We start from the raw sequence: 12353 nt of genomic DNA on the forward strand, positions 1-12353 counted from the left end.
TTTCACTATTGGTTATCATAGACTACTTGTTTCTCATTGATTGTGAAAGGCTCCATTGCATGTTGCCATAAATTCTATGCATCTACTGGTGCTCATATGGACATGTTTTGATGTTGGGATGTTGTGGTAATGTCCTAAGATGTTTTTGAGATAATTTGGACTTAACTTGTGCTCAATTTAACTATCATTTTGTTGTTGTAATACAGTTTACAGTCGACACTCATATGGATAGGCTATCCATAAAGTGGTTTCAATCGAGTACTTTCAATGGATGCATTGAATCTTTGGGTGTCATGTACATACATGAAGATGTTTAAGGGATTTTTTAAGCTGCAGATCTGAACTACATTTGTTATCTTGAAGCTTGGTTACACTACCACTGATTGTGGTAAATACACTTGGTTTGTGTCTTCAGTAATTGTTGATATTTGCAACTACATCTAGTAAACTATAATAGGGTTGTGGAGACTGTTTAAAGGCGCTCTTGTTGCCTAGCTAAAAAGGCATTGCATTATAGCATTATGGCTAATGCAATAGGAACTAATAATATCACTCAGATTGTGGGGGAGAAACTGGACAATAAGAACTTTGCTCTATGGAAGTTCAAAATGTGAAACTTCTTGATTGGAAGAGGTTTTTAGGATTTACGTACTGGAGATGAAACTAAATCGAGATTTCTCGATAGAAATCCTACTTTGAGCAACAATGAGCTCATAAGCAGTGGATGGAAAGAGCTAGTAAAGTTCTGCATTTGTTCTCCTTATGCATATCAGATGTTATGGCCATGCAAATCACTAATTGTTGAACTTCAAAGGACACATGGAAGATTCTTATAAGAAACTACGGCATTGTCACTCATGCACAAAAAATTCAACTAAAGCAGCAATTCAATAACATGTTAAGAAATGGTAGAAACATATAAGCTTATACCACAAAAACCGAAACCATTGCAAATCAACTTGCTTCTATTGGATGGAAGGTCGAGGATGATGACATGATTGCAATTACTTTGAATGGCTTGGGTAAGGAATACAAAGCTTTTGACGCATCGATTTTCTGTACGACTAGATCCCCATGATTGGGATGAGTTACTTGCATTGCTGCTGCATAAAGAAGTCAAACTTGGTTTGAATACAAGTTTGAGTACCTCTCAAAGTAGAGATAATGTCTTTTACTCTAGTTAGAGAGCTAGAGGTAGCATGGCTCATGGAGCCTCTTGAGGTCATAGTGACACTCGAAATGCTTATGGATAGTAGAAACAAAATGATTGGCAGAATCAAAATGCACAAGATCAAAGAGGAACTTGATCTTTAAGAGGCAGGGGAAGATCACCTAGAGGCAAAGGTGATCCTGGGCAATCTCATGATCAGTCGAATAGAAACAAAGACTATCATTATTGTGGCAAGTATGGACATATAGCAAAAGACTGTCATAAAAAGTAGGTTGACATGAAAGTAAAAAGAAAACAACATGGTAACTATGCATCCTCTAGTAATGATATCAATGATCAAATAGATAGGCTATTTGCTATGACACATGTATCGAGGGGTATGCCTAAGCAAGGCAAAGCTGATGAAAAGTTGTATATTGACTTAGGTGCCTCAAATCATATAACCCCGCATGGAGAATGGTTTGATAAGATGATTGCGAACTCTCATGGCTATGTATATACTAGCGATGATATGCAGCATGACATCAAGCATACAAGTGTTGTACCACTAGTCATGCATGATGGAAAGAAAAAGAGTCTATATGGTCTATTGCATGTATTTATAAGAGGGTGATTGCTCTTCAATGGTTCCAATTTTAGGCTGGTTATACATTGCCACGTGGTTGGATGGGGCAATGCAAAAAAACTTGCCGTGGTAGTGAAAAAATATCAAGGGCATAGAACCATTATGACAACTGAAGATTGGGCCTCCATTTTTCAAGTGACCGACACATTTGGGCCAGGAATCTCCCTCACTTGAGGCACACATCTATGCCATAGTTGTGATAGTATAAAAATAACGAGAGTGCAAGACCATCATGTAGATTGGGCCCGCATTTTTCAAAGGGATTAACACCTTTGGGTAGTGGATCTCCCCCACCCAAGGCATGCATTTGCACCCAAGTCACAAATGACAAAGGCTCGTTAATAAAAAGTAAAACATTTGAGTGACAAGATAGGGGGGCTAGTAAAGTGACGACCTCCAAAGGAATCCAATCAACCCCCAATAGATGTGCAGGATTTTGCAAGAATGAACCAGTATGATTCAATTTCATAGTTTGTGAAAGGTTGAGATCATGCCATTCTCCTCTCCATACTGCTCATCTTTTGGTCCTCCAACCAACGCAAAGCTTCTATTTTTGTGCTATGGCACCACAATTCCCTGTGTGTTTACATCTTTTTTTTTTTTCACATCTCTTTTGATTGAGCAAAAAGCCTTATCTCTAAGCTAGACATAACCAAGCTTTTTTGGCAGAGATCAAAGGCACAAAATTTTGCTGACAATCTATGGAGTCTCTTACTCTATGTTCCTACCAATCCCCTTGGTTTCATAATTTCTAATCAATGGGCTAGTCAGCTTTTGATAAGGAGACTTGAAAAGGGACAAAACACACATCACAAAGTTTTGAAGCACCTTCCCATGCTTTTAATGGTAATTGAGATGACCAGTGCAACTGGTGATGTGTGTGGTAGCAATGGTGATGAAAGTAATGGTTGTGACATGCTTAAGTCCCACGACTTAAGGGAGTGGAAGAGTAAGTCAAAGTGGCATGGTCACACCTAAGATTCCTAGGCATAGACCCCACTTGTACGAGCCATGAGAGAGAGACTCTTAGGTGAGAGAGGAGCGATGTACATAAAAGAGTGAAAGGTGAATTAAACCTTTAGAGAGAGAGAAAAGGATCTTGAGGAGCGAGAATACGATCTTTACCAAACCATGATTGCCACATCTCCTAACTTCAACAAGTTCTTGGAGTACGTACATCTTTTAAGGTACTCCAAGTTCCTATGTTCATTTTTGAAGGGCTAGTCCATATTTTCTCTTGAAGGTCTCTCTATGTTCTTGCCCTTCCACTTGAAGGTCATTTTTTAAAATATGACCTTTGAATTATGTGTGCAATAAATATTACCTTTCAAGATCTAAACCTTGTGCAAAGAAGCTTTTTAATCAAAATCACTTAACAATGATAAAATTCTAATTCATGTGTAAGATGACTTTTCCATTCAATTTATACTATACATATTTGATTTAATCAACTCTATTATGAATCATTGATATAGCCTTAGTAAAAAGGCATTGGGCAATTAGATTAATAAATTTATTTATAATACAATATACTAATTTTTAAAGTAAAAAAGTGCCCTTCGAACGCAATGCTAGAAATTTTTTGCCTTTCTCCAAGAAGGGCAAAATTTTTATTTTGCCTTTCAAATGCATTGCTTGCAATATTTTGGTATTCTTGACATGGGACTGGGGAGGAGATTTATAAAGTTTGTAAGTACTTTATTTGGCAATGCATCCACTAGAATTGCAATTAATGGAGAAATGATAGACTCTATACTTCTTAGAAGATCAATTAAACAAGGCTGTCCCTTGGCCCCACTGTTATTTGCTATTGCAGCAGATGCATTGGGATGGCTTGTCCAAGATCTGATTGAAAAGGAGGACATCAAGGGGATCAAATTACCCAATAGTAAAGACATGGTTTTAAATCAGTTTGCTGATGATACTAATGTGACTGTTAATAATGACCCTATCTCACTGGTAGCTTTTTGGAATTGTCTTCAAGCTTTTTGTAAAGCCTTTGGATCAGTTATCAACCCAATCAAAACAGGTATCAAATCTTTGATTTCCTCACCCCCTAGCTGGCTAATTGAGGCTGGGTGCAAAGAAATAGAAAGGGGCAAGGTTTTCAGACTTCTGGGAATCCCTATGGGTTTTGATATCTCTATGAAGCAAAGATGGGATTGGGTATTAGAGAAAATTAGAAAACACTTTAAGAAATGGAAAGGGCTTCAGCTTAATATGGCTAGCAGGTGCCTAATGCTCAAATATGTCATTATCCCCTCCACAATCTATTTTTTAGCATGCTGGCAGTCAACCAAAACAAGATTGAAACAATTGAGGTAGCTAGCTAGAAATTTCTTGTGGAGTGGGGATGGGGATAAATTTAAGATCCCCAAAGTCTCATGGGCTATTTGTACAAAACCCAAAAATCTCGGGGGACTAGGCCTTCCAAACATGTAGACATTGGCTAGTAAACTTGCAAAAAAATGGGTTGTCAAGAGTATCGATAGGGAGGAAGAGGATTGGACTACCTTGTTACACTCTTCTATCAGTCAATTTCAAGTAGCTGGCTATCCAAGATGGAAAAACTTAGATTTGCTCACTGTTATCCTAGGCCCAGTAGAAATCAAGACAGCAGGGTACTCATCATTGATGAAGGGAATATGGCAAACCTAGTTTAAATATAAAAACTATTAGTCCCATCTTCACATTCCAACTTAACCTTACCTTGGGTTGCAATTGACTCTTTATGGTTTGGGTTTTTTCACCAATCTATTTCAAAGAGCGATCTGAATAAAGCCCACAAAATATATCGGAAGGGGATTAGAACTTGGGGACATATATGGGATCCCAATATAAAAGATTGGCTAAGCAATGTGCAACTCACGACTAAATTTGGCCTACTTCCCACTGAAGTCAACATGGTAACCCTCAGAATGCAACTATGGGATCCACACCTCTCAACAGTCATCAATCTAAAACAGTCTTTCAATCCCATAGGAGTACGTCTAATCGGAGACAAGCCTCTTATGCCCCTTCCAGATCTTCAAGTATGCAATAAAGATTCATGTGCTAAACTCAATGAAAGGTGGCACATTAATTGGAGTAATAAACAATGGAATTACAGATTTACTAATATTTGGATGAAAGTTCTTCAGCCTAAGATGTCCTGTCTAATGTGGCTCATAATCCTTAAAGGTCTCTGGACTAATGAAAGGGCTTTAAAGGAGAGAATTGGAAATGGACACTGCCTAAGATGTGATACAAATGTGGAGTCAATATCGCATATTTTTTATAACCGTCATCATAACACTACCTTTTTTTGTTTCTTGCAAGTGATGTTAATGCCAATCCACCCAACTAAGTTCACTTGGAAAGAGAGAATCTTGGGTGAAATATATGGCATATCACCAATAGTTTGGAATTGGATTAGAAGCCTCTTTCTTTGGAATATATGGATCTGCAAGAATAAAAAAGCATTTGAAAATGTTTCTATTGATCCTATTCATGGATTTAAGGCAGCTTTTTTGTTGCAGGTGGATAAGAATACTGAGAAGCTACAAAGTCTCCATGAGGAAGCTTATCCTGGAAGATTAGAGGATGAAGTTGCTGCCATGATGCCAGATCTTAAGAAGAAAGTTGTGAATACCAAGAGGATCTTAATGTGATTTAAGTTGATTCATGCTGTAATCTAAGGCTGGTGCATAAGGCAGCTTCCCTGTATTGAAACCCCTCTTCACTAGCAGCTGTAAAATTCACTCTCTTTTTTAATATATTTTAATGCTTCAGACAAAAAAAAAAAAAGGATTCTCCAGCAGGTCAATAATGGTCCACAAGGGCCGCGCAACCTTCAAAAATGAACCTTGCAAAGTCAAGTGTAGTTAATTTAGCGGTCTACGCATTATTAAACTTCACTACATAACTTCTGGAAGTAGAATTTGCCCAGCCATGTTCTGCATGCTTTCCTTCTGACTTACTACGCGCAGATATAGAGAGAGAGAATGTGTGTGTGCGTTTGAGAGAGAGAGAGTCTGGAGAGAGAGAGAGAGTGCGCTGTGTACCTCGTCATCATCATAAATCAAGGCGCCCGAGAGGGGGGTCGCTTGGCGGAGAGGATGCGAGAGATCTCAAGGCCCCGGCTGAAGGCCTGGTTGAAGAGAATGCGCGTCTGCATGGACTGGAAGCCAGGCATCCACGACAGGATGGCCACTGGCAGCATCACTATCATGGCGATGACGAACTCGTAAAGGCGCGCCACCTCCCGGACCACCCCCCACACCTCCTCCCTTGACCTGAACAGCCTCCCCTGCATCACCTGCGCCACGCACAGGATCCCCCACCCGGTGGGTAGGAACGCCAGCAAGCTCAGGAGCAGATCCTTGAACTTGAAATCGGTGAGCTCCACCAGCAGCGCCATTACTATGGCCAGGAACAGCACCACGAACAGCTGCAGCCCCCTGTAGCGCCGGTGCTGCTTGGCCGCGTACCTCTCCCGTGCCCGCTCCAACACTATGTACACCACCGCTGCCACCACGATGACGATCCATGACACCAGGTACACCAGTATGCTCTTGTTGTGTGCCGCTATGCCCAGCCGGTACACCATGCCGTACTGGATCAGGAAGAAGCGCAGGCTTATCGCCGCTTCCATCGCCTTCTCCACAAACCCGCTCGTCCTCAGATGGTCCACCTCCTCGTTCCACCACACCTCCCAGCTCTCGTCGGCCCGCGTGCTCGGCCCCCTCCTCAGCCACAGCCATGCCTGGAACTCCTCGAAGTCCTCCACCGTCCGTAGCCAGTCGAAGCCCGACGGATTGAACAGGAAGGGTGCCATTATCCAGGATAAGGCCAGGAACCAACTCGACAGGGTGATCAGCACATATACCGTGGTGTGCTTCCGATTGGACTTGCCATACACCTCGTAGATGATGAGTAATATGATGATCTCGATGGCCTTGACAAAATGGCTCCGCGCATAGATCCTGTAATTCTGGGAGAATTTCTCCCTCTTCACCACAAAGCCACGGCCTGTTCCCCTGTGCTTGGCACCCCCGTGGAGGATGCTTCTGCCAAAGTAATGTGCCTTTGTCCCCAATAAGAAGGTGTAAAAGATAGAGCAGAGTTGAAGCTGCATCATCAGAAAACCCCACAGTGCAACTGATACACCATGCTCCAGCGAGTTCTCGACCACCATGGGGAGCGCAGTGAACAGACCCACCTGCACAATGAATTGCTGGTTGAGAACTGACGTGAGGGCAGGATTGTTTGCGGAGGTGGACTCGATGTACTGCTCAATGCCACTGAGGGCCAGGTATACCCTACCCCAAACAAATGCATACACAGTCAAGACAATGATCAGATTTCCTAGGTAAAAGCCCACGGTGGTGTGATAAAAGGAGTAGGTGCGGAAGAAATCAAGTCGATGACCAAGGCGATACACATCTCTGCTGAGCATCTGCTCACCGTTGCCCCCAGAGACCTTGGCCTCAAAGGCCGAGATTTGGTTCAGCCCCACATCTCTTCCCTTGCCCACTTGGATGTACTCATGGTGAGTGACATTCCCACTTCTAAGTGTACAGTTGAACCCAGCAAAGATGTCTTCACTGACATTGATCGTCTTGGAGGCCTTGCTGATTCCTCCCCTGGGCAAGAACCACAGTCTGTCAAACATGTCTGGGTGGCCATAATGCATCCTGACCTTGAGAGGGTTTGCAAGGACTCGCTGGCCAAGGGTGACAAAGCTGGTCTCTTGGGCAGACATGAAAGAGCCCAAGGAAGAAACAGAGCCTGTAAAGATGTGCTCGCGGATGCCCAAGATTGTGGGCCTGACCTTGCCATACTTTACAGAGAATTCTTCCAGCAAGTTTCGGACTTTGAGAGCCTCTTCAAAGTAATTATCCTGGTTCATATCGATGGTTTGCAGAGCTTCACCCCTCGTGAATATGATGGCATGGTTTTGATTCTCTGGCTTGCCTTCCCCGAGCTTGAAAGGCCCTGGAAGCTCTATTCTGTATATTTCCACCTCCTCCCCTTCGATACGGTCGTATTTTACAAGAACGGAGTAGTATTTCTCCTCAAGTTTGCCTTCCTCACCCACACGTTCAACCCTATCATCCACGTACGCAACTCGAAGAGCTGTTGGGTACGTTTTCATCAGCCACTGGATGTCTGTATGCTTGGTGGACGTGTCATCTTTCTTTTGAGCCCCATATACCTGGCATGACACGACATAGGTAAACTTCAAGAGTGCAGCAGCTCGATCCTGTGCTGTAAGAGTCAGCTGGCTTATGTCATGGCCTAGGCTGAAATCCACCTCTTGATCAGTTGAAGCCACCTTGACATTGGGTTTATAGTTATTGCCTAACTGTTCCAAGTGAGCAAGCATCTCAAGAGCACGTTTGTAGTACATCATACCCCTCACTGTGCGGCTCAATGTTTGGCCTCGATATGAGGCCCAAAGTCTCAATCCCTCATCCCGGAGGTTGCTTTTGGGATCTTTGCCGCTCTGCATATGAGGCACGCTGCTTGAAGATGTGCTTGCTTTTGATTCCTCATCTTGCGGTTTCTTCTTGTCTAGGAGCCTCGCTACTCTTTCATCAAAATTTTTCCACTCATCTGGGAAGATGGTCTGAAGATAGAACTGGATGGTGATGCCTTCCTCATTTTCGTTTGCCACATCAGCCAAGCTGTATCTGACAGTCTCCTCATAATATGGTGTGAGAACACTGAAAGCTCGCATCTTGTCCACATTCAGTGCACGAGGCATGTTCATGAAGAGAGAATTGCTGAAGAATGCAATGCGGCGCTTGGCTTCCAAGTTCTTGGGTACATTGGTTTTTGGATCCTTTGTGTTGAGGATGTGTCTGAGCCTAGTAACATAGTGATAGAAGTCAGCATCATCAGGAGCTGGCAACTGAACTGCTTTTCTTATTGTTTCCTTCTCTCTTCTCACTTCCGCCAGTCCTTTTAGTGAATCACTGCTCCTGGGAAGGTCTGTCAAAAGCACATCAATCAAGTCCAATACAGCAACCTGCACTTCCTCCAGCTTGCCCTTGTTCAACAGAACATCCAGCAAATCCACTGCTCTCTTGCGGACCTCTTCTAACCCTTTTGCCTGGTACTGATCAAGGAACTTGTCATCCTTGCAACTCTCTTCTATCTTTTCAATTAACTTTGTTAGATGTTGGTGGCCTGCTGATTCTCTGATAATAAGCTTGTCCAGGAGCACGTGCTTCAGGCCAAAATAACCCTCCTTGACCGCCGACTCTCTGTAGTCATCCTGGCTAATCTTCTTCCAGAGCTTCCTGGTGTCTTTACCATTCTGTTCAACAGCAAGGTTCAAGGCAACAGTTACCTCATTAGACAAGAGCACGCAGGGCCATGGCATCACTCCTTTCTTCTGAAGGGAAGAGGAAAGACTCGGCATCTCTAGCAGCTCCTTCTCTTCGTCATTAAGGTAGTCTTCCTCTCTCAAGAAGTAGAGGATGGAGTTCCATATGCATGCGAACATCTTAGCCTGTGGCAAATGAGACTTAATCAACTTGACATAATGCTTGCCGAAGCCATAAGCATTCTGAAGCCTGGTAATCATACGTCTAAACTTGCTAGGTGAGTGTTGCTGATCTGGCTCATTGGCCGATAGAAGAGTAAAGGTAAGAGCACAGGCGAAGAAGGGGAACCTAAGTCTAAACTGTTGCATGGTGCGGATCTCTCCTATGCGAGAGTAGAGCCCGATCAAGGCTCCCACTACGGAGGAAAACATGGAGTACCAAATCTCTATGTCCATGAAGTAGACCAGCAAAATGGGGGTCCAAAGTACAGCCACTATGAACCTGTTATGATTGCTGAAGAACTCATGCCATTCTTGGTTTACAATGGTGAGCGAGAGGAGCTCCCTAGTAGCACCTACCAAGGGCCTTACTTGCAGAAAATAGCTGAAGGTAAACTTGAAGAGGAGGAGGATGATCCAGAACAGTGTGTATTTGAGTGTTTCAATACAGCTCTGGTGCAGGCCTCTCCCCACAAACATTCGAGAGTGGAACCACCATTCCAATATCTCAAACACTTTTGTATCAGACATCTCCACCCAGTTTGCAATGCAGGGCAGGAAATACAAGACCATAATCACGAGCTCAGGGACAAGAAACACAGCTGCTGCTTCAAGGACTTGGAACAGCTTCTGGTTGGCCGCGTCAGACCATCCACGATCTCCCACTCGCTGTTCAAGCATATTTGAAATGAGGATGGTGAAGATGCCTACCCAAGCCATCGCGACCATAATCTTGAGTGCCATTCGCAGAGCAAGCATGGCAGTATTCCTAGAGATCAAGGGGAACTGCATGATTGCATCCAGGACGGCCTTTACCAATCGCAGTGCTGCCCATGTGACAAAGATGTAGAGAAGTCTGACTTGATTGTCTCTCTGGGACAGCACACGCCATGGTTGGCTATACCATGGCACGAAGTCTCCACTGAATGCAATGGTAATCAGAGCTTGCAAGCCGAGGATTTGGGCGATCCATAGGCGATCAAAGCTGTTGTAGATATTCCAGAAAGCGCGTCGCTCTACAAAGCCTATCTTGAAGCCTATCGCCCTTCCTCGGGCACTAAGGTCTGGATCCATGTGACTTTTAGCAGCATCTGATGTACTATTGCTACTTCTGAACCGTTGGAAAGAATGGCTGCGCCTTCTTGGCTGAAGCTCAATGGCTTGTTGCTCCCTTGCCTCTCGAATGGGCAAACGTCTGCTGGCAGTTCGTTCAACTGTTACACCTTCTGTGTCTAGTTTTGTAGGGGGCTTCATCATTTCACCTGTTCCACCCACAAGAAACTCTATACCACTTACTATATAGGGAAAAAAAAATACTAGCTAGATTTTCACATAACTAGAAAGAGTTTAATATAGGAAAAATCAAACTTTACTAGAATGTCAATCTAGAAAGATAGTTTTCAATATAAAAAGATTTTTCTAATAGGAAATTTATTATCATTATCATAACTATCTTTATAGTAACTTCATAAATAAACACTATCTATATAATTATAATATGAATTTTCTTTATAAGAAGTGGTTTAAGTTCCTTGTGACCTTCTGTGTCTGGTTCTGTAGTAGGGGGCTTTGTAGTAGGGGGCTTCATGAGATAATTGCTCCACTCGGAAATCCCCTCTGGCCCCCATGCAAGCTCTGACGTGTCAAAGCAGCGGCGGGACCAGAAAAACTCGTTCATGTCATCATAGTTCCTCCACGTCGAATGGGGCATCATCTCAGAGCCAAAGTTTGCCTCGGCTTGCACTGTCTTATAGATGGGTCTGATCACCCTTTCCAGAAAAGAGTGCTCGAATGGCTGATGGCTGAAAGAGAGAGGCCTTCTTTCCTCGTTGTCATTCTCAGCGCCCTCTTCAAGCTCCTCATCGGCGCCAGGAATATTTGCTCTCTGCCAGAGTTGGTGGAGCTCTTGGACCATGTGGTAGAAGATGTAGCAGAGGCACTCAGGCATGAAACGGAGGTTGGCAGCCTCACCCCAGATGAGGAGGAACAAGCAAGGGTAGGTGAGAAGCTCAGGGTCCTTTTCAAAGTACCAGGGGTGCTGGACGTGCAGGAAGGAGCACCAGCTCTCGTAATTCTTAAGCAAGGAGCAGTGGAGCCATTTGATGGAGTCAGAATGATCGCTACTGGGTAGGGCTATGGAGGAAGGAGGAGGCCGAGAGCGCATCTCGTAGTTTGCGAGGAGGAGGACAACATGCTCGCGCTGGTTCCTGACATTGTCGTTCTGGAAGCCGAACAGCGCACCAACCCAATCAAGGATGTCCGGCTCATGGCCATGGGGGCTGCCACTATTGCGATCGCTGTTGGCCGCTGCATGCATCTTCCTCTGCAGGTAAGGAGGGGCGCTCTGTGCCATGGTGTGTCCTACGGAGCGAAGAAGTTCAATAGCCTCCTGGACCTCGCGGTTGTTCAAGGCAGCATATTCATCGTCGTAAGACTCTGCCCATTTGGACTGCAAGGAGCTGCTCAGGTGTTCCAATGGGAGGATGTTGAAGGCTGGCGAGGAACTAGCCGAGCTGCCTGACGAGTCCCCCATAGCAGAACAGGATGAATGAAAGGAGAGAGAGAGAGAGTGTGTGTGTGTGTGTGTGTGATTCAGCCTTCTCGGACAATATTACAGTTGGAGAGCGCCTTTCCTTCTATTCGAAGTCTCGCACAAAATCTTTTTCAAAAATCCACGCAAAGCCATCCCGCGCAGATCCCTAGAGGCTAAGGCTATAATGGCATATTGATACCATACCGTATACGAGACTCGTATCCGCGAAACCTTAAGCGAATGGCTCCTATTAGTATTCCACCCCCTCACGACCAAGTAAGAGTCACCGAAGAGTGGCCACTGGCCACTCTTAGAGCACGCACAGCCCCCATTCACACCGCAGAAGACAAATCGGTAGTTCAACCACACCAAGTTCCAACCAACATGCGCACATGTAGGCAACCAGTAGGTGGAATTTAACTTTCTAGCCTTCGAAAGAAAGGCTACTTTGTGTCGCTAAAAACACCTGTGCCCCCTCCGAAAACGAACTCAT

At 44.2% G+C, this 12353-nt stretch overlaps 1 protein-coding gene across 6 annotated transcripts in view; it reads right to left on the reverse strand.

The window, feature by feature from the left end:
- The window catches only part of LOC148011015 (callose synthase 11-like), a 32797-nt gene extending 20887 nt beyond the window's left edge, over nt 1–11910 (reverse strand). For all 6 annotated transcript variants that reach the window (XR_015689462.1, XR_015689461.1, XR_015689463.1 and 3 more), the window contains exons 1-2: nt 10867–11910; nt 5840–10589 (exon numbers count right to left, since the gene is read on the reverse strand). Coding sequence is in view for 3 of the 6 variants with exons in the window: in XM_087671343.1 (XP_087527469.1) it covers nt 5857–10589; nt 10867–11860 (5727 nt within the window). In the remaining 3 variants the exon portion in view is untranslated. The remainder of the gene's footprint in view (nt 1–5839; nt 10590–10866) is intronic.
- Between the last annotated feature and the right edge of the window lie 443 nt (nt 11911–12353).

Source organism: Lygodium microphyllum, chromosome 29 (genome assembly GCF_053477565.2).
Source record: "Lygodium microphyllum isolate KBCC chromosome 29, Lygodium_microphyllum_v1.1.10, whole genome shotgun sequence".
NCBI classification, from domain to species: Eukaryota; Viridiplantae; Streptophyta; class Polypodiopsida; order Schizaeales; family Lygodiaceae; genus Lygodium; species Lygodium microphyllum.